At 53.7% G+C, this 21693-nt stretch overlaps 3 protein-coding genes across 3 annotated transcripts in view; 1 reads left to right on the top strand and 2 right to left on the bottom strand.

The window, feature by feature from the left end:
* The window catches only part of LOC144609692 (adenylosuccinate synthetase isozyme 2-like), a 30068-nt gene extending 19856 nt beyond the window's left edge, over positions 1-10212 (top strand). Inside the window, exons 9-13 of the mRNA XM_078428197.1 lie at positions 1422-1576; positions 2769-2893; positions 4494-4591; positions 5369-5518; positions 6861-10212. Coding sequence (XP_078284323.1) covers positions 1422-1576; positions 2769-2893; positions 4494-4591; positions 5369-5518; positions 6861-6913 — 581 coding nt within the window. The 3' untranslated portion in view covers positions 6914-10212. The remainder of the gene's footprint in view (positions 1-1421; positions 1577-2768; positions 2894-4493; positions 4592-5368; positions 5519-6860) is intronic.
* On the bottom strand, positions 9893-14463 carry LOC144609693 (uncharacterized). Its single transcript, XM_078428198.1, has one exon. The coding sequence runs from the start codon at positions 14282-14284 to the stop codon at positions 13091-13093; it is 1194 nt and encodes a 397-aa protein (XP_078284324.1). The 5' UTR covers positions 14285-14463; the 3' UTR covers positions 9893-13090.
* A 184-nt stretch (positions 14464-14647) lies between these two features.
* LOC144609640 (uncharacterized) lies at positions 14648-19965 on the bottom strand (the record flags this gene model as incomplete). The annotated part of the gene is made up of 2 exons (XM_078428141.1): positions 19541-19965; positions 14648-15540 (listed from the first exon to the last, which is right to left on the bottom strand). A coding segment is annotated over exon 2 (879 nt), but the record flags the coding sequence as incomplete, so codon positions are not given.
* Between the last annotated feature and the right edge of the window lie 1728 nt (positions 19966-21693).

The raw sequence follows: 21693 nt of genomic DNA, 5'->3' as shown, positions 1-21693 counted from the left end.
GAGCTACCATCTACCTCATTGGAGACCCTCAAACTATCTTTAATTGGACTTTACCTTGCACCAAACGTTATTCACATTATTCCCTTTATCATGTCAAGGAGTGATACAGTGTGGAAACAGGCCCTTCGGCCCAACTTTCCCACACGGGCCAACATGTCCCAGCTACACCAGTCCCGTCTGCCTGCGTTTGGTCCATATCCCACCAAACCTGTCCTATCCATGTACCTGTCTAATTGCTTCTTAACCCTTGCGATAGTCCCAGCCTCAACTACCTCCTCGGGTAGCACGTTCTATACACCCTCCGCCAGGCGTGTGAAAAAGTTACCCCTCGGATTCTTATTAAATCTTTTCCCCTTCACCCTAAACCTGTACACTGTATCTGTCGATTGACACAAAAAGCTGGAGTAACTCAGCGGGACAAGCAGCATCTCTGGAGAGAAGGAATGGAGGACAGAAGGGTCTCGACCCGAAATGTCACCCATTCCTTCTCTCCGGAGATGCTGCCCGTCCCGCTGAGTTACTCCAGCTTTTTCAAGTCAAGTCAAGTTTATTTGTCACCTACATATACAAGATGTGCAGTGAAATGAAAGTGGCAATGCCTGCGGATTGTGCTAAAACTACAAAACACAATAGAATTATTTTTTAACACAAAAAATAAATTAATACAGTAAATTAAATGAGTCCCTGGTGATATAAGAGTTAACAGTCCTGATGGCCTGTGGGAAGAAACTCTGTCTCATCCTCTCTGTTTTCACAGCGTGACAGCGGAGGCGTTTGCCTGACCGTAGCAGCTGCAACAGTCCGTTGCTGGGGTGGTAGGGGTCCCCCATAATGTTGCTGCCTCTGGATCTGCACCTCCTGATGTATAGGTCCTGCAGGGGGGCGAGTGTAGTTCCCATAATGCGTTCAGCCGGGCCTTCCTGTCCTGGGCAGAGCTGTTCCCAAACCAGATTGAAATGTTGCTGGACAAGATGCTTTCTACAGCCCCAGAGTCGAAGCACTGAAGGATCCTCAGAGAGACTCTGAATTTCCTCAGCTGTCTGAGGTGGTAAAGGCGCTGCCTTGCCAGTGCGGCAATGTGTGTTGTCCATGTCAGATCCTCTGTGATGTGGACTCCCAGGTATTTAAAGCTGCTCGCCCTATCCGCAATAATCCCATTTATCTCCAGTGGTGTGTACGTCCTTGGATGTTGAGCCCTTCTAAAGTTTACAATCAGCTCCTTTATGTGTCTATCTTGGGTTTAAGCCAGCATCTGCAGTTCCTTCCTACACTGTACCTGTATCTGTACACTGTGGATGACTCGATTGTGATCATGCATTGTCTTTCCACTGAATTGGACAGCACACGACGGAAGCTTTTCACCGTGCCTCAGCACACGTGACAATAAACTCAACTAAAATCATTCTCTCCGTGTGTTGCAGGGACCTATCCTTTCGTGACCTCTTCGAACTGCACGGTGGGCGGGGTGTGCACGGGGCTGGGCATCCCCCCTCACTACGTGGGCAAGGTGTACGGGGTGGTGAAGGCCTACACCACCCGGGTCGGAGTCGGCGCCTTCCCCACCGAGCAGGACAACGTGAGTCACCTGTCCCCACCCAGGGCCACCGCCGGGTCCTGGCCAAGCTGGCCATCCGCGAGTCACGGCGGAAGGAGGCTCTGCCCGAGCCGGCTGCCTGCCTGCCTGCCCCTTTTCCGGGGTTACGTCCGGGTGGTGTTAGGGAGGGACCATGCGCTGTCCACGGGCACCCTGGGGGATTTCCGGGACCGCTGGGCACCGTAGAGGGTTGAACGCATCCTGTATAAGGATTGTAACGTAGTTGCATAGTAGCTCATTTAGTATATTTGTCGTGGGTTCGGTTTTGTTTTATTGTACTGTAAATATTATTTTTAATAATTGAATAAAAAAAATTATTAAAAGAAAAGGGCCACAGCCGCTCGCTCACACACCACTCGTTCTCCCCGCCTCCTCACCCTACTTCAGACTGCTAGTTGAGGTTTAGTGATGGGGCCCTTCTTCAGACCGGGGGTGGTGTTTCAGGTCGGGACCCTTCTTCTGAATGCTCGATGACATTTTGGGTCAGGGCCCTTCATCTGACTGGAGGTGACAATTCAGGTCGGGGCCCTTCATCTGACTGGAGGTGACAATTCAGGTTGGGTCCCTTCTTCTGACTGGAGGTGAAGGGACCGTTTTGGGTTGGGACTGTTTACAGAATGCAAGATTACATTTTGGGTCGGGGCCCTTCAGACTGGAGGTGACGTTTTGGGTTGGGACTGTTTACAGAATGCAAGATTACATTTTGGGTCGGGGCCCTTCAGACTGGAGGTGACGTTTTGGGTTGGGACTGTTTACAGAATGCAAGATGACATTTTCGGTCGGGACCCTTCTTCAAATTGCTAGATGACGTTTCAGGTCAGGACCCTTCAGACGTTTTGGGTTGGGAATCTTCTTCAGATTGCTGGATGACATTTTGGGTCTTTCAATGGTTTAATGTATTCAGCCTGAGGTCACGCAGCGATCACCCCGTGCACCAACACTATTCTACCTACGAGGGACAATTTACTATTTTTACCAAAGCCAATTAACCTACAAACCTGTACGTCTTTAGGATGAAACTGGAGCGCCCGGGGGAAAATCCACGGGGCGAATGTACCGACAGCGCCCGTAGCCAGGATGGAACCCGGGTCTCCGGCGCTGTGAGGCAGCAACTCTACCGCTGCGCCACCCTTGTTCACGACCCTCCCTGACCGCTCTGTGTCTTGTCCCCCAGGAGTTGGGCGAGTTACTGCAGTCACGAGGCCGGGAGGTCGGGGTGACCACGGGCCGCAGGAGGCGGTGCGGCTGGCTGGACCTGGTGCTGGTCAAATACGCCCACATGATCAACGGCTTCTCAGCGTGAGTCCGCCCTGCTCGCCTGCCGACCCCCTCCCACCCCTCCCTCACCCCACCCCCACCCACCCATCCCCTTCCTGCCAGCTCCGCCTGCCGACCCCTCCCGCCGCTCCCTCACCCCACCCCCACCCACCCATCCCCTTCCTGCCAGCTCCGGCCGCCAACCCCTCCCGCCGCTCCCTCACCCCACCCACCCCCTTCCTGCCAGCTCCGCCCGCCTGCCGACCCCCTCCCGCTACTCCCTCACCCCACCCCCACCCACCCACCCCCTTCCTGCCAGCTCCGCCCGCCAACCCCTCCCGCCAACCCCTCCCACCGCTCCCTCACCCACCCACCCCCTTCCTGCCAGCTCCGCCCGCCTGCCGACCCCTCCCGCCAACCCCTCCCACCGCTCCCTCACCCACCCATCCCCTTCCTGCCAGCTCCGCCCGCCAACCCCTCCCACCGCTCCCTCACCCACCCACCCCCTTCCTGCCAGCTCCGCCTGCCAACCCCTCCCACCGCTCCCTCACCCCACCCATCCCCTTCCTGCCAGCTCCGCCCGCCAACCCCTCCCGCCGAGTATATATACAGGTGGTCCCCACTTTACCATGCTTCGACTTACGATATCTCAACTCTGCGGTGGTGCAATAGGCAGTGACACGTAATCACGTGTGATTCCGGTCACGTGATCACGTGTATTCAATGTATTTCGACTTACGATATTGTCGGTTTCCGACGTGTTTATCTGAACGTAACCCCCTCGTAAGTTGAGGAGCACCTGTATTGAATTCTACCAATTTAGCTAACCGCTACAAACTCCTCCCTCCCCCTTGCCCTTCCACGCCCCTCCCACCTCCCCTCCTTTCCCCCATCCTCCACCTGGGCTTGCACCGATTTCTCCCCTCCACCTCCTCTCCTCCACCCACATTCCATCCTCTGGCTTCACAATTGGCAGCTCTTCAATCCTTTGGTTTTAATCTCCGGGGTTTGTTCCAGCCATCTGCTTATTTTTTTTTAAAACAACTCTCGTCAGTGTGCACCTATTACCTCAAATAAAATAGACACCAAATTCCGGAGTAACTCAGTAGCTCGAGCAGCTTCTCGGGAGAGTTGGTGACCTTTTGGATCGAGACCCTCCTTCGGACCCTGAGCTGACTCTACCTATTACCTGCCACGCTTTGTCCTGCCTCTCCTCTATTCCAGATTTCTTTCCCCCGCTTCCCCCCTCCCCCCTTCAATCAGTCTGAAGAAGGGTCATCTGTCTATTTTCTCCAGCGATGCTGCCTGATCCGCCGAGTTACCTCAGTGTCCTGCAGGTTGTGGTGTGTTGACACATTCCATTATGAAGATAGACACAAAAAGCTGGAGTAACTCAGTGGGGACAGGCTGCATCTCTGGAGATGAGGAATGGGTGATGTTTCGGGTCGAGACCGTTGTTCAGACCCGTCTGAAGAAGGGTGTCAACCCAAAACATCACCCATTCCTCCTCTCCAGAGATGCAGTCTGTCCCGTTGAGTTACTCCAGCTTTTTGTGCCCATCTTCTCTTTAAACCGGCACCTGCCGTTCCTTCCCACACACACGCTCCAGTGTGATGTCAGCTTACTTTCTGTTCCCCCTTAGGCTGGCTCTGACCAAATTGGATATCCTGGACACGTTTGAAGAAATAAAGATTGGATTGGCTTACAAGCTTGAAGGGAAGACAATCCCTTACTTTCCAGGTGGGTAGGTTAGTGTAGTTTATTGTCACCTGTTTATTGTCACAGGTAGAGTGAAAAGCATTTTGTTGCGTGCTGACCAGTCAACGGAAAGACTATCAATTTAGTATATTGAAAAACTGTTCCTGATTGGGTTTATCTTGCACTAAATGTTATTCCCTTTATCATGTATCTGTACACTGTGGACGGCTCGATTGTAATTGTGTGCTGTCTTTCCGCTGACTGGTTAGCACACAACAAAAGCTATTCACTGTACCTCGGTACACGTGACAATAAACCTAACTAAAGTTGGTGAGAAAAGGCCATCTCGTGTGATTGTGTGTGTGTCAATCTGTCTGTCTATGTGTGTGTGTATGTGTGTTAGGGTTGCCAACTATCTCCCAAATACGGGACAAAAGGTGACGTCACCGCCCGGCGCCCTACGTGACCTCACCCAGGCAGCGGCCACTTGCTCCCACTCCACCGATGGCGGCCGGGAAGTGGGTTGCTAAACAACCTCCGTTAGGCGAACACGCTCGGCCCTGCTCCCTGAACACACTCCATTAGTCTACACAGCCCGGGTCTACCATTGCCCTAGTGTCCCGGCCTTCTGCCCCCCCCCCCCCTGCCAGGCCTAATATGGGATAAGGGCGGTCCCGTACGGACAAACCATTTTAGCCCAAAATACGGGATGTCCCGGCTAATATGGGACAGTTGGCAACCCCAGTGTGCGTGCGCGTGTTTCACTCCAAAAGACTGAGCTGACCTGCCCCCCCCCCCCCCCGGTCTCCCTGCCTCCAGCTAACCAGGAGGTGCTGAACAAGGTGCAGGTGGAGTACGTCACTCTGCCAGGCTGGATGAGGAGCACAGAGAGAGCGCGCACCTTCAGCGAGCTGCCCGACAACGCCAGGAAATACGTGGACTTCATCGCGGAGCATGTCGGCGTGCCGAGTGAGTATGGGGAGGAGGGAACACGCAAAAGCGTGAGAGGAATAGATCGGGTTAAATGCCCAGAGTAGGGGAATCGAGAACCAGGGAACGTTGGTTCATGGTGAGGGTGGGGGGGGGGATTTAATAGGAACCCAAGGGGCAACTTTTTCACACAAAGGGTGGTGGGTGTACGGAACGAGCTGCCGGAGGAGGTAGTTGAGGCTGGAACTATCGTAACGTTTAAGAAACAGACAGGTACATGGATTGGACAGGTTTAGAGGGATATGGGCCAAACGCAGGCAGGTGGGACTAGAATAGACGGGGCATGTTGGTTGGTGTGGGAAGGTTGGGCCGAAGGGCCTGTTTCCACGCTGTACGACTGCTCCTCGGAGCCTCACAGAGACTGTCCAGGTCTTGTTCGTTCTCCTACCGTCATCTAGACATTTGATCAAAGCTTGGTACAGTGGGAAATAGGGAGGTTAGGGGAGGGATGGGTGTATGGTTTGATTCATTAAACACCATTTGACCACAGCAGCTATGAGCTCCAACTGGGCGGCAGAGTGGCGCAGTGGGTAGAGCCGCTGCCCCACACGCCTCATTCAATCCTGACTTCAGACTGTTTTAGACTCTAGAGGTACAGTGTGGAAACAGGCCCTTCAGCCCACCGAGTCCTACGTGACTGGATTTTCTCCAGGTGCTCCAGTTTCCTCCCACACTAAAGACGTACAGGTTTAGAGGTTTAGTCTGATAACAGCACGGTGGCGCAGCAGTAGAGTTGCTGCCTCATGGCACCAGAGACCCGGGTTCAATCCTGTCTACGGGTGCTGTCTGTACAGAGCTTGTACGTTCTCCCCGTGTCCTCATGGGTTTTCTCCGGGTGCTCCGGTTTCCTCCCACACTCCAAAGACGTACAGGTTTGTAGGTTAAATGGCTTTGATAAACAAATTGTCCATGGTGTGCAGGTTGGTGCTAGTGTACGGGGTGATCACTGGTTGGCACTGACTCGGTGGGCCGAAGAGCCTGTTTCCGCCCTGTATCTCATGTTAAAGTGATCTAAAGGTGTGCAGGAAGGAACATCAGGTGCTGGTTTACACCGAAGATAGGCACAAAATGCTGGAGTAACTCAGCGGGTCAGGCAGCATCTCCGGAGAAAGGGAAAAGGTGACGTTTCGGGTCGGGACCTTTCGACAACTAAAGCACTGCCTGAACCACTGAGATGCTCCAGCACTTTGTGTCCATCTTATGTAGTGTTCTACAACAGGGAGTAATTATCTCAGGTTAGGTGGGGGTGGGGAGGGGGGGAGAGGAGAAAGAACTGTTCACATCCTCACACCACCCTCGCCTCTCGCTTTTCTCCTTCCAGTTAAATGGATCGGCATCGGGAAGTCACGGGAGTGCATGATCAAGCTGTTCTGAAGACATTCGAATGCCAAAAATAAAAAGCCCCCCACCCCCTCTTCCCCCCCCCCCCCCCCCCCCCCCACCGTCCCAATCCTACTTCAGACCGCAAACCCCCTACAACGAAGAACCAGCCAACGCCAGACCAGCCCGACCAGCGGTCTGGAACCCATCACCAGCCAGATCCTCCGTAAACGCCCATCGACCACGCTGAAGCACAGAGCTGTTCATCGAGGATCAAACCAGCCGAGAACGAGAGACAGAGAGAGAGAGTTCCCTGTGGAACCAGCGGCTTATTTTTATATTTTATTTTTTTAAAACGCAAACAAAAGCCGCGAGAGCGTCTTTAGCATCCAAAACTAAAAGCACGCCGGCAGGAGTGTGTGTCTAAAGTATTAATGAGTTCGCAAGAATTTGACTTCCACCAAGGTGTTGACATCAGGGTCGTTGCAGTTGGCGGCTGGGCGGCCATCTTGCCTAGAAACAGAAAATATGTGCAGGAGTGGGCCATTCGGCCCTTCGAGCCAGCACCGCCATTCAATATGATCATGGCTGATCATCCAGAATCAATATCCCGTTCCTGCTTTCTCCCCATATCCCTTGATTCTGTTCGCCCCAAGAGCTAAATCTAACTCTCCCTTGAAAACATCCAGTGAATTGGTCTCCATTGCCTTCTGTGGCAGAGAAGTCCACAGATTCACAACTCTGGGTGAATTTTTTTTTCCTCATCTCAGTCCTAAATGGCCGACCCCTTATTCTTAAACTGTGACCCCTGGTTCATGACTCCCCCAACATCGGGAACATTTTTCCTGCATCTAGCCTGTGCAATCCTTTAAGAATTTTATATGTTTCGTCCCGTGGTGGAAAGAAATCAGCCAGGGTTCTCCCCCCCCCCCGCCTCCCCATTGCCCTGTGATCTCCTGGGGTAGAGAGGGAGGTGGAATCAGGCAGGGTTCCTGCACACTGTCACTGCTCTGTGACCTGGGTTTAGAGAGAAGAAGAGGGAGAGAGGGGGGAAGAATCAGCCAGTGTTCCCACTCCCCCTTACTCCTCGGTTACCTTCTGGGGTAGAGAGGGGGGAGATCAGGCAAGGTTCCCACTCCCCATCACTGCCCTGTGACCCACTGGGGTAGAGAGGGGGGAGATAAGCCAGGGTTCCCACTCCCCATCACTGCCCTGTGACCCACTGGGTTGGAGAGAAGAGGGAGGGGGGAAGAATCAGCCAGGGTTCGCGCTCCGTCACCAGTGAACTGAGAGAGAGAATCGCCGCCCTGTGACCTGGGTGAGAGAAGGAGAGGGAATCAGCCAGGGTTCCTGCTCTCCGTCACTGTCCAGCGAACTGGAGTAGAGAGGGGGAAGGGGGAGAATCAGGCATGGTTCCTGCTCACTGTCACTGCTCTGTGACCCCCTGGGTTAAAGAGAGAGAGGTCAGAAGGGGGGATCATACTGGGTTCCTGCTCCTGACTGATCACCCCCTGGGGTAGAAAAAGAGGGAGGGAGGAGGAATCCAACAGGGTTCCCGCTCACAATCAGTGCGCTGTGACCCCCCCTGGCTTAGAGAGGGGGGGAAGTAAAGGAATCAGACAAGTGATCTGGGTTAGAGGAGGGGGCGGGGTGGGGATCAGACAGGGCTACTGCTCCTCACCAGTGATCTGGGTTAGAGGAGCGGGGGGGGGGGGGGGGGAGAGAGATATTCAGACAGAGTTGTTGCTCATCTCTCCCTCGACCCCTTGGGGGAGGGGGTGGAGGTGTCAGGCACCTCCACCCTGTCCCCACCCCCCCCCCCCCCCCCCCCGGGGGAAGAATCAGGCAGGGATCCTGCTTCCCCCTCACTGCCCAACAGTCCCCTCGGGTTAGAGAGAGAGAGAGAGAGAGAAGGGAGAAAGAAAGAATCACTGCCCAGTGACATCCTGGGTTCGAGGGGGAGAAAATCACCCAGGGTTCCTGCTCCCCTCCGATTTACACGTGCTTGATTTGCACGTTTATAAAAAAACAATGACACGCTTTCTCTGATCACCAGCAAAGTTTAATTGTACATGCTATGTAATAAAAAGGCAACAGCAGGTGCTGGTTAATACCAAAGATAGTGCTGGAGTAACTCAGCGGGTCAGGCAGCATCTCTGGAGAACTTGGATAAATGATGCTTCGGGTCAAGACCCTGCGATCGGTCTGAAGAAGGGTCCCGACCCATCCACGTTCTCCAGAGATGCTGCCTGACCCGCTGAGTTACTCCAGCACTTCGTGCCCCCTTGCCTGTAGCCACCTATCACTCGCCCATGCTAAGTCCCGGCCCACCTCTCTTCCAGCTTTCTCCCCTTTCTGAATCTGAAGAGGCATCCTGACCCAAAACGTCATCCATCCACGTTCTTTCTCCAGAGATGCTGCCTGACCTGCTGAGTTACTCCAGCGTCTTGTATCTATCTTTTAACTTGCGAGTTATTTTCGGAATAAGACGCAAATCTGAGCCCGGTACCATATGCGTGGGTGGTGCCTGGCACGTGTTTGATTGACGCGCGTTTGTGTAAAATGCGAGGTGCCTGTATTTACCTTCCCCTTTCTTCCATCAGCCCCCACTGCCCCTGATTATTGGCGTCCCTGTCGTAAGTCTCCAAGGTGTGTGTGGGGGAAATGAGAGGGAGCCCTTCACCGGAGTTTATAGGAAGGAACTGCAGATGCTGGTTTAAACCGAATATAGACACAAAAAACTCACCGGGACAGGCAGCATCTCTGGAGAGAAGGAACGGGTGACGTTTCGGGTCGAGTCTGAAGAAGGGTCTCGACTCGAAACGTCACACATCCTTTCTCTCCAGAGATGCAGCCCGTCCTGCTGAGGTTACTCTAGCTTTTTGTGTCTGCCTTCACTGAAGTTGTTCTGTACCCATCTCCCCTCCCATGGAGCCAACACACCCTCCCCCCCCCCAACGGGTCTGAGGCTGCTTTAATCAACCTCCGGGCCTTCTCTTCCCCCCCCCCCCCCCCTCCTGAAGCAGCCCATGTCCCTTTCGCAGGACACTATCGTACAAAACCATACGATTGGGATCTCAATTGAGGAGAAGCTGGAAGGAGTGACCGAAGAGGACGATTGTAGACAGGGACCTCCTGAATTCCGGAGCTGGAGGACCCTGGATGAAGTCAGCAGCCTACATACCGTGGGTGCATGTCGTAAATAAACACTCAATAATTGCCCCTCATGGAGGCTCGTATTTGCCAACGTCTTTATTAATCCCACAGGAATGCCTGAGACTGAAAGCTGTTTTACACTCCGCGTGCATCACTGATGCACTGAGACGTATTAAAATGAACTGATGTTTCCTTTACATTTCTGGGGTGTTTTTTGTTTAAAAGAAATATTAGCAAGGCTGGATAATTTGACAGAGAGCCTCCGGAGAATGTGTGATGCTCAACTCTCAGCTACCATCCAGTCTGAAGAAGGGTCTCGACTTGAAATGTCACCTATCCATGTTCTCTGGAGATGCTGGTCCATTTTGCCCATCGCCCACACAATTCTACCCACTAGGTCTCGACCTCCTTCTCCCCCACCTTCCTGTCCCTTTCCAATCTGTCAACCATACCCTCCCCACCTGTATCCACCTATCACTTGCCAGACTCCATGCAGACAGCACCCGTATTCAGGATCAAACCTGGGTCTCTGGCGATGTGAGGCAGCAGCTCTACCTCTGTGCCCCAGTTAAAAGACATTTGGACCGGTGTACGTGGATAGAACAGGTTTAGAGGGTCCTGGGGCAAACACTGGCATGCGGGACTAGCGTAGATGGAATATGTTGGTCGGAGTTGAGCCGAAGGGTCTGTTTTGGTGCTGTATGATTATAGAGGAGACTAAGATGGGGATGAGGCATCTGTGCACAGAAAGTTCTGATGTACGAGGACAGAGGTGAAACGAGACTTTAAAAAAAAAGAAATTTGCTGAGTATTTTGAAAGGATCTTTGTGGGATGGGCTGATTGAAATTCTATGTTCCTGAGTCAGCTAATCAGAATCAATTTATCGGCCAAGTATAAATTCAGTCTGAAGAAGGGTCTCGACCCAAAACGTCACCCATTCCTTCTCTCCTGAGATGCTGCCTGACCTGCTGAGTTACTCCAGCATTTTGTGAATAAATATTGGCCAAGTATGTTCACATGCAAGGAATTTGACTTGGTGCTTTGCTCGCAGTAGGTAAAAGCAGTTCAGTTCCGAGATACAGCGCGGAAACAGGCCCTTTCGGCCCACCGGGTCCGCGCCGACCAGCAATCCCCGCACACTAACAATCCCCTACACCCACTAGGGACAATTTTTACATTTATACCAAGCCAATTAACCTACAAACCTGCACGTCTTTGGAGTGTGGGAGGAAACCGAAGATCTCGGAGAAAACCCACGCAGGCCACGGGGAGAACGTGCAAAGTCAGTACAGACAGCGCCTGTAGTCGGGATGGAACCCGGGTTTCCGGCGCTGCATTCGTTGTAAGGCAGCAACTCTACCGCTGCACAATATGCAGCATACAATTTTTGTTTTAAACATTAAAAAATGTAAAAATGAAGTGCAAGAGTAAAAATGGGCAGCTTTGCTATCTATTGCACGTGTAGATATCTAAAGCGCACTTGGAGAGTTTGTAAGTACTTGGCTTCCAGAGCAGAAATGTAGTGTGACTGTTTAGAGCTACTGCTCGTGGGAAGAAGCTGTTTTTGTGTCTGGATGTGGACGTTTCGATAAGGCAGAACAACGCAGGGGAATAGGCCCTTCGGCCCACAATGTCCATGTCGAACATGATGCCGAATAAAGGAGGATTTAGATGTCAGTCACTAGTCTGTCTCCTGTGATGGAGATGGTGAGGTCCAGAAACGGGAGGGAGATGTCGGAGATAGTCCAAGTATATTTACGGGCAGGATGTTTCAGATGTTGAATAGATAAACATATGGATGCCTGCAGGTGATCCATATCCCTCCATTCCATGCATAGCCACGTTCCCATTTAAAAGATTCTTAAACTAATGTCATTCCCTTTATTGTGTATCTGTAACCATTCTCCTCTGAATGGAAGTAAATCCCATTACGAAGAAGTAGCTTCCCTACCACTATTGCGAGCCTCAACAGCTGAGAATTCTCCTGTTTCCTTCAAGACCCTTAACACCTCTTTGGGTGTCCTTGTACACCAGTCACTGAAAGTAAACATGCAGGTACAGCAGGGAGTGAAGAAAGCTAATGGCATATTGGCCATCAGAATGAGAGGGTTTGAATATAGGAGTAAAGAGGTCCTTCTGCAGTTGTACAGGTGAGACCACATCTGGACTATTGAGTACAGTTTTGGTCTCCTAATTAGAGGAAGGACGTCCTTGCTGTTGAGGTAGTACAGTGTAGGTCCACCAGGTTAATCCCCGGGATGGCGAGACTGTCATACGAGGAAAGATTGGAAAGACTGGGCTTGTATTCACTGGAGTTTAAAAGGATGAGAGGGGATCTTATAGAAACGTATAAAATTATAAAAGGACTGGACAAGCTAGATGCAGGAAAAATGTTCCCAATGTTGGGGGAGTCCAGAACCAGGGGCCATGGGGAGAAGGCAGGCACGGGTCACTGATTGTGGAACAGTTATATACACCGGACATACACTGATCAGCCAAAATATTATGATCATTGACAGGCGAACCTCTTACCCTAAACAAATATTGTCAGCAAAACATATAAAAATTTCACTTGATAAACTTTGACATATATAAGTCATATATACAGTACAAAACAGTATACCTGTAATGCTTTCAGAATTAGAAGAGATGTATTTGCTAATTTTCCGCACTTTTGACCACACACTTGACTAAGAATGGCCCTGTACGTCTATGGAGTGTGGGAGGAAAGTGAAGATCTCGGAGAAAACCCACGCAGGTCACGGGGAGAACGTGCAAAATCTCCGTACAGACGGCACCCGAAGTCAGGATCGAACCCGGGTCTCTGGCACTGCAAGCGCTGTAAGGCGGCAACTCTACCGCTGCGCCACCGTGCCCCCCAAAATATTAGGAAAAACTTAGCAGGCCGTGGGATGAATGAGCAGATCGTTTTAATAGATTACACACCGTGAGATGATCTCGTCTGACCCAGACAGATAGAAGGGGAAACAAATACTCGTTAAAACCACGTACTTTCTCTGCTGTACAACTTTACAGCACTGCTCATTGGAATGACTTTTTAATTTCAAATGGGTTTATTTTACAGGTGCATATAATATATATATTAAAAGATTTTTTTTTGCCATTTTATGCTGTGTTTTTTTTTCCCAAATGTAGAACTCTAGCACAGAAAAATGTACTGGGTCGCTAGGAAGAGGTGGGGAGGAGGGGGGAATAGGGGAAGGAAGGAGGGAAAGATCGAGGGGGGAGGGAAGAGGGAGGGAAGGCAGGAGGGGAGGGAGAGAGGGGGGAAGGAGGGAGGGCAGGCTGGTAGGGGAGAGAGAGAGGGAAGGAAGGAGAGAGAGAGGAGAGGGAGTGGGAGGGATGGAGAAGAGGAGGAGGGAGGCAAGGAGAGGGAGGGAGAAGGAGAGGGGGGGAGGAGAGGGAGGGGGGAGGAGAGAGGAGAGGAGGAAGGGAAGGAGGGAAGGAAAGGGGGAGGGAGAGGGAAGGAGAGGGGGAGGGAGGGAAGGAGAGGGGGAAGAAGAGGGAGGGAAGGAGAGCGGGAGGGAGGGAAGAAGAGGGAGAGGGATGGAAGGAGAGGGGGAGGGAGAGGAGAGGGAAGGGAAGGGAGGAGAGAGGGAGGGAGGGAAGGAGAGAGGGAGGGAGAGGGGGAAGGAGAGGGGGAGGGAGAGCGGGAGGGAGAGGGGGGGAGATGGAAGGAGAGGAGGAGGGAGGCAAGGAGAGAGGGAGGGAGGGAGAGGGATGGAGGGAAGAAGAGGGAGGGGAGGGAGAGGGGGGGAAGGAGGGAGGGATGCAGCATCTACTTCCACGGTTCTGAGGGCGGCCTGTCCATCCACTTCCAGCCGCCGCTGGAGGAGTCCTGCCTGGCCGGGGGGGGCGGTGGAGAGGGCCGGGAGGGCCGGGGCGGCGGCGGCGGGCGGGGACGGGGAGACGTGTGTGTTGTGGTACTTGCGCATGTGGCGGTACAGGTCCCCGGACTGCGAGTAGCGGCGGAGGCAGAAGCGGCAGCTGTGCGGCCGTTCGCGGGTGTGAACCAGGGCGTGCCGCTTCAGGCTGTAGGTGCAGGAGAAAGTCTTGCCGCACGACGAGCAGGTGGGCAGCTCGTCGTCAGGCCCCGGCCCCGCCAGCCCGGCCACCCCAGGCCCCGACCCCCCCAGCTCGTGGAAGTACAGCTTGGCCGACAGGCCCAGGTTGTCGGAGTAGCAGGCCTTGCCGTCCGAGCAGTACAGGCCCTGGCCCGGGTAGAGGACGTCGTCCTCGGACGCCATCTCGTCCTCGTCCGAGATGACAATGTGGCCGCTGGGCTGAGGGAGGGGAGGCGGGAGGGGAGGGGGAGGGTGAGGGTGGGGAGGGGGGTAGACGTGGTCCAGACGGTCGTCGAGATCCTCGTCCTCCGAGAACAGCCCGTCCTCCACTTTGACGGTGATCAGGTCGCCATCTTGTCCTTCACCATCCCCTTCTTGTCCCCCTCCACCTCGCCGCCGCCGGGCCCCGGGAGAGCAGACGCCCGAGGCCTCTCCTCCTCCTCCTCCTCCTCCTCCTCCTCCTCCTCCTCCCCGTCGCCAGGCCCCCGAGGCCTCTGAAGAGCAGACGCCCAAGGCCTCTCCTCCTCCTCCTCCTCCCCCTCCTCCCCGTCGCCAGGGCCCCGAGGCCTCTGGAGAGCAGACGGCCGAGGCCTCTCCCCCTCCTCCTCGACGCCAGGGCCCCGAGGCCGCTCCCCCGCCGTGTGGGCCCGACTCGGTGGAGGAGCAGGACGGGCTGGAGAGGACGTTCTCCGCCTTGGCTTCGGTCTCCATGCCGGGCTGGGTGGTGTCGGCCGGGTCCGAGGGCCACCGGGACGGGTCCGCCTCCGGCCTGGGATGAGGGGGGTGGTGGTGGTGGTGGTGGTGGAGGTGCCGGGCCTGGGAGAGGCGCTGCTCGGCCTGTGGGAATAGGCCCGAGGCCGAGGTGGAGAAGGCCTGCGATTGGTTTTGTTGCTGCAGTAGTTGCTGCGGCTGTTGTTGTTGTTGTTGCTGCGGAGCCGGAGCGCCGGCGGGGACGGGGACGCCCCCGTACGATACGCCGCCCGGGGAGCCCTCGTCTTCCTTCCTGGTGCTGTCGGCCTCGGTCAACGCCCTGGCCTTCAGGCGGCCCTTACACACCTTCACCACGTCGTTCATGTGCAGGAAGCTGGCGGCGGCCAGCACGTCCTCGGCCGGCGCCCCGCCGAAACGCAGCCGCCCCTCGTACATGAACTCCAGCAGCAGGGAGAAGGCGGCGGCCGTGACGATCTCGTCGTCCAGCTCCACCGCTGACCCCGACGACCCCTCCTCCTTGTAGAAGGTGTGGAAGTAGGTGCTGAAGGTGGCCAGCACGGCGCGGTGGGCCGTGAACTGCACGGCCCCCACCAGCACGGCGCAGTCGCACAGGAAGCCCTGGTGCCTCTGCTCCCGCAGGCTGTGCAGCAGCAGCCGCCCGTGGTCCGGGAACTCCATGGAGGGGAGGGGGGGCTCAGCGGGTCGGCCGCTCATACACCACCGTCATTCTGCAGGGGGAGAGAGAGAGAGAGAGGGGAGGGTCAGAGAGGGGAGTCTGAGTGTGTGAGAGAGAGAGACAGAGGGAAAGGAAGGGATCGGAGAGAGGCTGGCACTTTTACCCCTCCAACCCCGTTGGCCAGTTACCCCCCCATCCCCATTGGCCACTTACCCCCCTAACCCCGTTGGCCAGTTGCCCCCCCCCATCCCCATTGGCCACTTACCCCCCCAACTCCATTGGCCAGTTACCCCCCATCCCCATTGGCCACTTACCCCCCTAACCCCTTTGGCCAGTTGCCCCCCATCCCCATTGGCCAGTTACTCCCCCATCCCCATTGGCCACTTACCCCCCCTAACCCCGTTGGCCAGTTACTCCCCCATCCCCATTAGCCAGTTACTCCCCCATCCCCATTGGCCACTTACCCCACCCCCCCCAACTCCCAGGTTTACTAGGTTAATTCCCGGAATGGCGGGACTGTCGTATGTTGAAAGACTGGAGCGACTAGGCTTGTATACACTGGAATTTAGAAGGATGAGAGGGGATTTTATCGAAACGTATAAGATTATTAAGGGGTTGGACACGTTAGAGGCAGGAAACGTGTTCCCGATGTTGGGGGAGTCCAGAACCAGGGGCCACACAGTTTAAGAATCAGGGGTAGGTCATTTAGAACGGAGATGAGGAAAAACTTTTTCAGTCAGAGAGTTGTCCGACGTACGGACAGTAGATTCTGTGGCGGCAGGCGGGACTCGAGGATGGTCTGTTGCCTCCCTGGTGCCAGGGTTCAAGACATCACGGAGAGGCTACAGAACATCCTAGCGAGGGAAGGCGATCAACCGGAAGTGGTTGTGCACGTGGGCATGAACGACGTCGTGAAGAAGAGGAAGGAGATACTGCGACGTGAGTTTAGAGAGTTAGGAAGAAGACTGAGAAGTAGGACGTCGAAGGTGGTTGTCTCTGGACTGCTACCGGTACCTCGTGCTGGTGAGGGCAGGAATAGAGAGATCGGGGATATGAATGTATGGCTGAGGGGCTGGTGCAGGGAGCAGGGATTTAGATTTCTAGACCACAGGGATCTCCTCTGGGGTAGGGGTGACCTGTACAAAAGGGACGGGTTACACCTTAACAGCAGGGGGACCAACATTCTGGCAGGTAGGTTTGCTAGTGCTACAAGTGTGGCTTTAAACTAAGTAGTTGGGGGGAGGGGTTGACAAACTGGGAATATGAAGATGGAGTTAAAGGGGAAGCGAATACAGGAGAAATTACAAAGGACTCTCGAATGAATGGGGAGGGAAGTTCTAGAAGGGATAAGAGAGTAAGGTCAGGGCCAATTGTGACCGGTGTGAGAGGGGAGGTGAATACCGAAATTAAAGTGTTGTATTTAAATGCGCGAAGTATAAGAAATAAAGTGGATGAGCTTGAGGCTCAGTTAGACATTGGCAAGTACGATGTTGTGGGAATCACTGAGACATGGCTACAAGAGGACCAGGGCTGGGAACTGAATATTCAGGGATACACAACATATAGAAACGACAGACAGGTGGGCAGAAGGGGTGGGGTCGCTCTGTTGATGAGGAATGATATTCACTCCCTTGCAAGGGGTGACATAGGAGATGTAGAATCAGTATGGATAGAAATGAGGAATTGTACGGGTAATGGGAGTTATCTACAGGCCCCCAAACAGTAGCCTCGACATAGGGTGCAAGTTGAATCAGGAGCTAAAATTGTCATGTCGCAAATGTAATGCTATGGTGGTTATGGGAGATTTCAACATGCAGGTAGACTGGGAAAATCAGGTTGGTAATGGACCCCAGGAAAGAGAGTTTGTGGAGTGTCTCCGAGATGGATTCTTAGAACAGCTTGTACTGGAGCCTATTAGGGAGAAGGCACTTCTGGATTTAGTGTTGTGCAATGAACCTGATCTGATAAGGGGACTCGAGGTAAAAGAGCCATTAGGATGCAGTGATCACAATATGATAAGTTTTACTCTACAAATTGAGAGGGAGAAGGGAAAATCGGAAGTGTCAGTATTACAGTATAGCAAAGGGGATTACAGAGGCATGAGGCAGGAGCTGGCCAGAATTGACTGGAAGGAGACCCTAGCAGGGAAGACGGTGGAACAGCAATGGCAGGTATTCCTGGGAATAATGCAGAAGTTGCAGGATCAATTTATCCCAAAGAGGAGGAAAGATTCCAAGGGGAGTAAGAGGCACCCGTGGCTGACAAGGGAAGTCAAGGACAGCATAAAAATAAAAGAGCAGAAGTACAACAAAGCAAAGAAGAGTGGGAAGCCAGAGGATTGGGACTCTTTTAAAGAGCAACAGATGACGCATTGGTGATCATTTTCCAATGTTCTATAGATTCAGGATCAGTTCCTGTGGATTGGAGGGTAGCTAATGTTGTCCCACTTTTTAAGAAAGGAGGGAGAGAGAAAAACGGAAATTATAGACCAGTTAGTCTGACATCAGTGGTGGGGAAGATGCCGGAGTCAATTATAAAAGACGAAATTGCGGAGCATTTGGATAGTAGTAACAGGATTGTTCCGATTCAGCATGGATTTACGAAGGGGAAATCATGCTTGACTAATCTTCTGGAATTCTTTGAGGATGTAACTAGGAAAATTGACAGGGGAGAGCCGGTGGATGTGGTGTACCTTGACTTTCAGAAAGCCTTTGACAAGGTTCCACATAGGAGATTAGTGGGCAAAATTAGAGCACATGGTATTGGAGGTAGGGTACTGACATGGATAGAAAATTGGTTGACAGACAGAAAGCTAAGAATGGGGATAAATGGGTCCATTTCAGAATGGCAGGCAGTAACTAGTGGGGTACCGCAAGGCTCGGTGCTGGGACCGCAGCTATTTACAATATACATTATTGACTTGGATGAAGGGATTAAAAGTACCATTAGCAAATTTGCAGATGATACAAAGCTGGGTGGTAGTGTGAACTGTGAGGAGGATGCTATGAAGTTGCAGGGTGACTTGGACAGGTTGTGTGAGTGGGCGGACGCATGGCAGATGCAGTTTAATGTGGATAAGTGTGAGGTTATCCACTTTGGTGGTAAGAATAGGAAGGCAGAGTATTATCTGAATGGTGTCAAGTTAGGAAAAGGGGACGTACAACGAGATCTGGGTGTCCTAGTGCATCAGTCACTGAAAGGAAGCATGCAGGTACAGCAGGCAGTGAAGAAAGCCAATGGAATGTTGGCCTTCATAACAAGAGGAGTTGAGTATAGGAGCAAAGAAGTCCTTCTGCAGTTGTTCAGGGCCCTAGTGAGACCGCACCTGGAGTACTGTGTGCAGTTTTGGTCTCCAAATTTGAGGAAGGATATTCTTGCTATTGAGGGCGTGCAGCGTAGGTTTACTAGGTTAATTCCTGGAATGGCGGGACTGTCATATTTTGAAAGACTGGAGCGACTAGGCTTGTATACACTGGAATTTAGAAGGATGAGAGGAGATCTTATCGAAACGTATAAGATTATTAAGGGGTTGGACACGTTAGAGGCAGGAAACATGTTCCCAATGTTGGGGGAGTCCAGAACCAGGGGCCACAGTTTAAGAATAAGGGGTAGGCAATTTAGAACGGAGATGAGGAAAAACTTTTTAAGTCAGAGAGTTGTGAATCTGTGGAATTCTCTGCCTCAGAAGGCAGTGGAGGCCAATTCTCTGAATGCATTCAAGAGAGAGCTGGATAGAGCTCTTAAGGATAGCGGAGTCAGGGGGTATGGGGAGAAGGCAGGAACGGGGTACTGATTGAGAATGATCAGCCATGATCACATTGAATGGTGGTGCTGGCTCGAAGGGCCGAATGGCCTCCACCTGCACCTATTGTCTACTGAACAGTTACTCCCCTATCCCCATTTGCCCCCCCAACCCCATTGGCCAATTGCCCATTAGCCAGTTACCCCCCCATCTAACCCCATTGGCCAGTTGCCCCCCACACCCATTGGCCAATTGCCCCATTGGCCAGTTACCCACCCCCCCCAATCCCAGAACACCACGGAAGACCCACCCCTTCTCCTCGCTAAGTGGCTAAGACGTGATCGGCCGCCGATCCTGATTAGCCGCCGCCGCTGTCACTCACGTCTCGCTGGTCCCGCCCCCGTTAGGGCCCGCCGCTGATTGGCCGCCGCCGCTGTCACTCACGCTTCGCCGGTCCCGCCCCGCTAGGGAACCGCTGCCGATTGGCCGCCGCCGCTGTCCGTCACGTCCAAATGGGTCCCCCCTTGGCGGCCGCTGCTCCTGATTGCTGATTGGTCCCACCCCTCGCCCGGTGGCCGCTGATTGGCCGGCGCTGCTGTCGCTCAGCGTCCTGCTGGTCCCGCCCTCGCCGCGACCGGTCGCCGCCGGGCGACGAAAGCACAAAGACGGAGGCAAAATGGCGGCCGCGCGGCCCCGCCGGCGGTTCCCGTCCGCGGTCTCCCCCACCGGGCTCCTCGGCAATCCTCGGCCTGTCCGCTACCCACCCGCCCACCCCCCCTCTCAGCGCCGCCGATGCCGCTCCTCGACCCTCGTTGTCCGCCGCCGATGCCGCCGCCTCGAAGCGCCGTAAACCCCTCCCCCCCCTCGTCCTCCTCCTCCCTCCCTCCGCCCGACGGGTGACGGCCGCTGTCGCGAGAACCCCCGACACCCCCCCCCACCGCCGTCGCCATGGCCGCCCGCAGCGCCGCCCTGGCGGCCCGGAGGAGCAGTTGCACCCCCGTCGCCATAGCAACGCGGGAGCGCCGCCCTGGTGGCCTTGAGGACCACGTGCAACCCCACGCCGTCGTCATGGCCACCCGCAGCGCCGCCCTGGCGGCCCGGAGGAGCATCTGCACCCCCCCCCCCCCCCCCCGCTGTCGCCATGGCCGCCCTGGCGGCCCGGAGGACCAACTGCGCCCCCACTCCCCACTGGAGGTCCTTGGCTGAGTCAAGTCAAGTTTATTTGTCACATACACATACAAGATGTGCAGTGAAATGAAAGGTCACCCACAGTCCCGCAATAAGAGCAATAAAAATAAACAACAACACACACAATCACAACCAACACAAAACAAAAAAAATAAACATCCATCACACAGTGAGTCTCCTCCAGTCACCTCCTCACTGTGATGGAAGGCCAGAATGTCTTTTCTCTTCCCCTGCCGTCTTCTCCCGCGGTCAGGCTGTTGAAGTTGCCACGTTCCAGGCCGCGCCAGACGGTGAAAGGTCTGCTGCGGGCCGACCCCAAGCCCCGCGATCCGAGGGGCTATTAAACTGTACAACTCTCCATTCTGTCCTGGGGTAGATTGACTCTCCTTCCCCCCCCCCCCCCCCCCCTTCCCCACTGGACTTTCCACTTGTCACTTTATTTTCTTGTATTTTGTGTATTATGACTGTTGGCAGACCAATTTCCTTCCTGGGATAAATAAAGTTGTACCGTATCGTATGCCCCATCCTTGCGGATGCATGGCAGATGCAGTTTAATGTGGATAAATGTGAGGTAATCCACTTTGATGGTAAGAATAGGAAGGCAGATTATTATCTGAATGATGTCAAGTTAGGAAAAGGGGACGTACAACGAGATCTGGGTGTCCTAGTGCATCCGTCACTGAAAGGAAGCATGCAGGTACAGCAGGCAGTGAAGAAAGCCAATGGAATGTTGGCCTTCGTAACAAGAGGTGTTGAGTATAGGAGCAAAGAGGTTCTTCTGCAGTTGTACAGGGCCCTAGTGAGACCGCACCTGGAGTACTGTGCAGTTTTGGTCTCCAAATTTGAGGAAGGATATTCTTGCTATTGAGGGCATGCAGCATAGGTTTACGAGGTTAATTCCCGGAATGGCGGGACTGTCGTATGTTGAAAGACTGGAGCAACTAGGCTTGTATACACTGGAATTTAGAAGGATGAGAGGGGATCTTATTGAAACATATAAGATTATTAAGGGATTGGACAAGTTAGAGGCAGGAAACATGTTCCCAATGTTGGGGGAGTCCAGAACCAGGGGCCACATTTTACAAATAAGGGGTAGGCCATTTAGAACGGAGATGAGGAGAAGACAGAGTTGTAAATCTGTGGAATTCTCTGCCTCAGAAGGCAGTGGAGGCCAAGTCTCTGAATGCATTCAAGAGAGAGCTAGATAGAGCTCTTAAGGATAGCGGAGTCAGGGGGTATAAGAAAATAACTGCAGATGCTGGTACAAATTGAAGG

Source organism: Rhinoraja longicauda, chromosome 34 (genome assembly GCF_053455715.1).
Source record: "Rhinoraja longicauda isolate Sanriku21f chromosome 34, sRhiLon1.1, whole genome shotgun sequence".
Taxonomy (NCBI): Eukaryota; Metazoa; Chordata; class Chondrichthyes; order Rajiformes; family Arhynchobatidae; genus Rhinoraja; species Rhinoraja longicauda.
Note: the sequence above shows the minus strand (reverse complement) of the source record. Positions and strands in the feature narration are given on the sequence as shown.

Bases quoted from the DNA above. Each gene is read 5' to 3' on its own strand.
- LOC144609693 (XM_078428198.1), bottom strand. From the start codon at position 14,284: ATGGCGTCCGAGGACGACGTCCTCTACCCGGGCCAGGGCCTGTACTGC.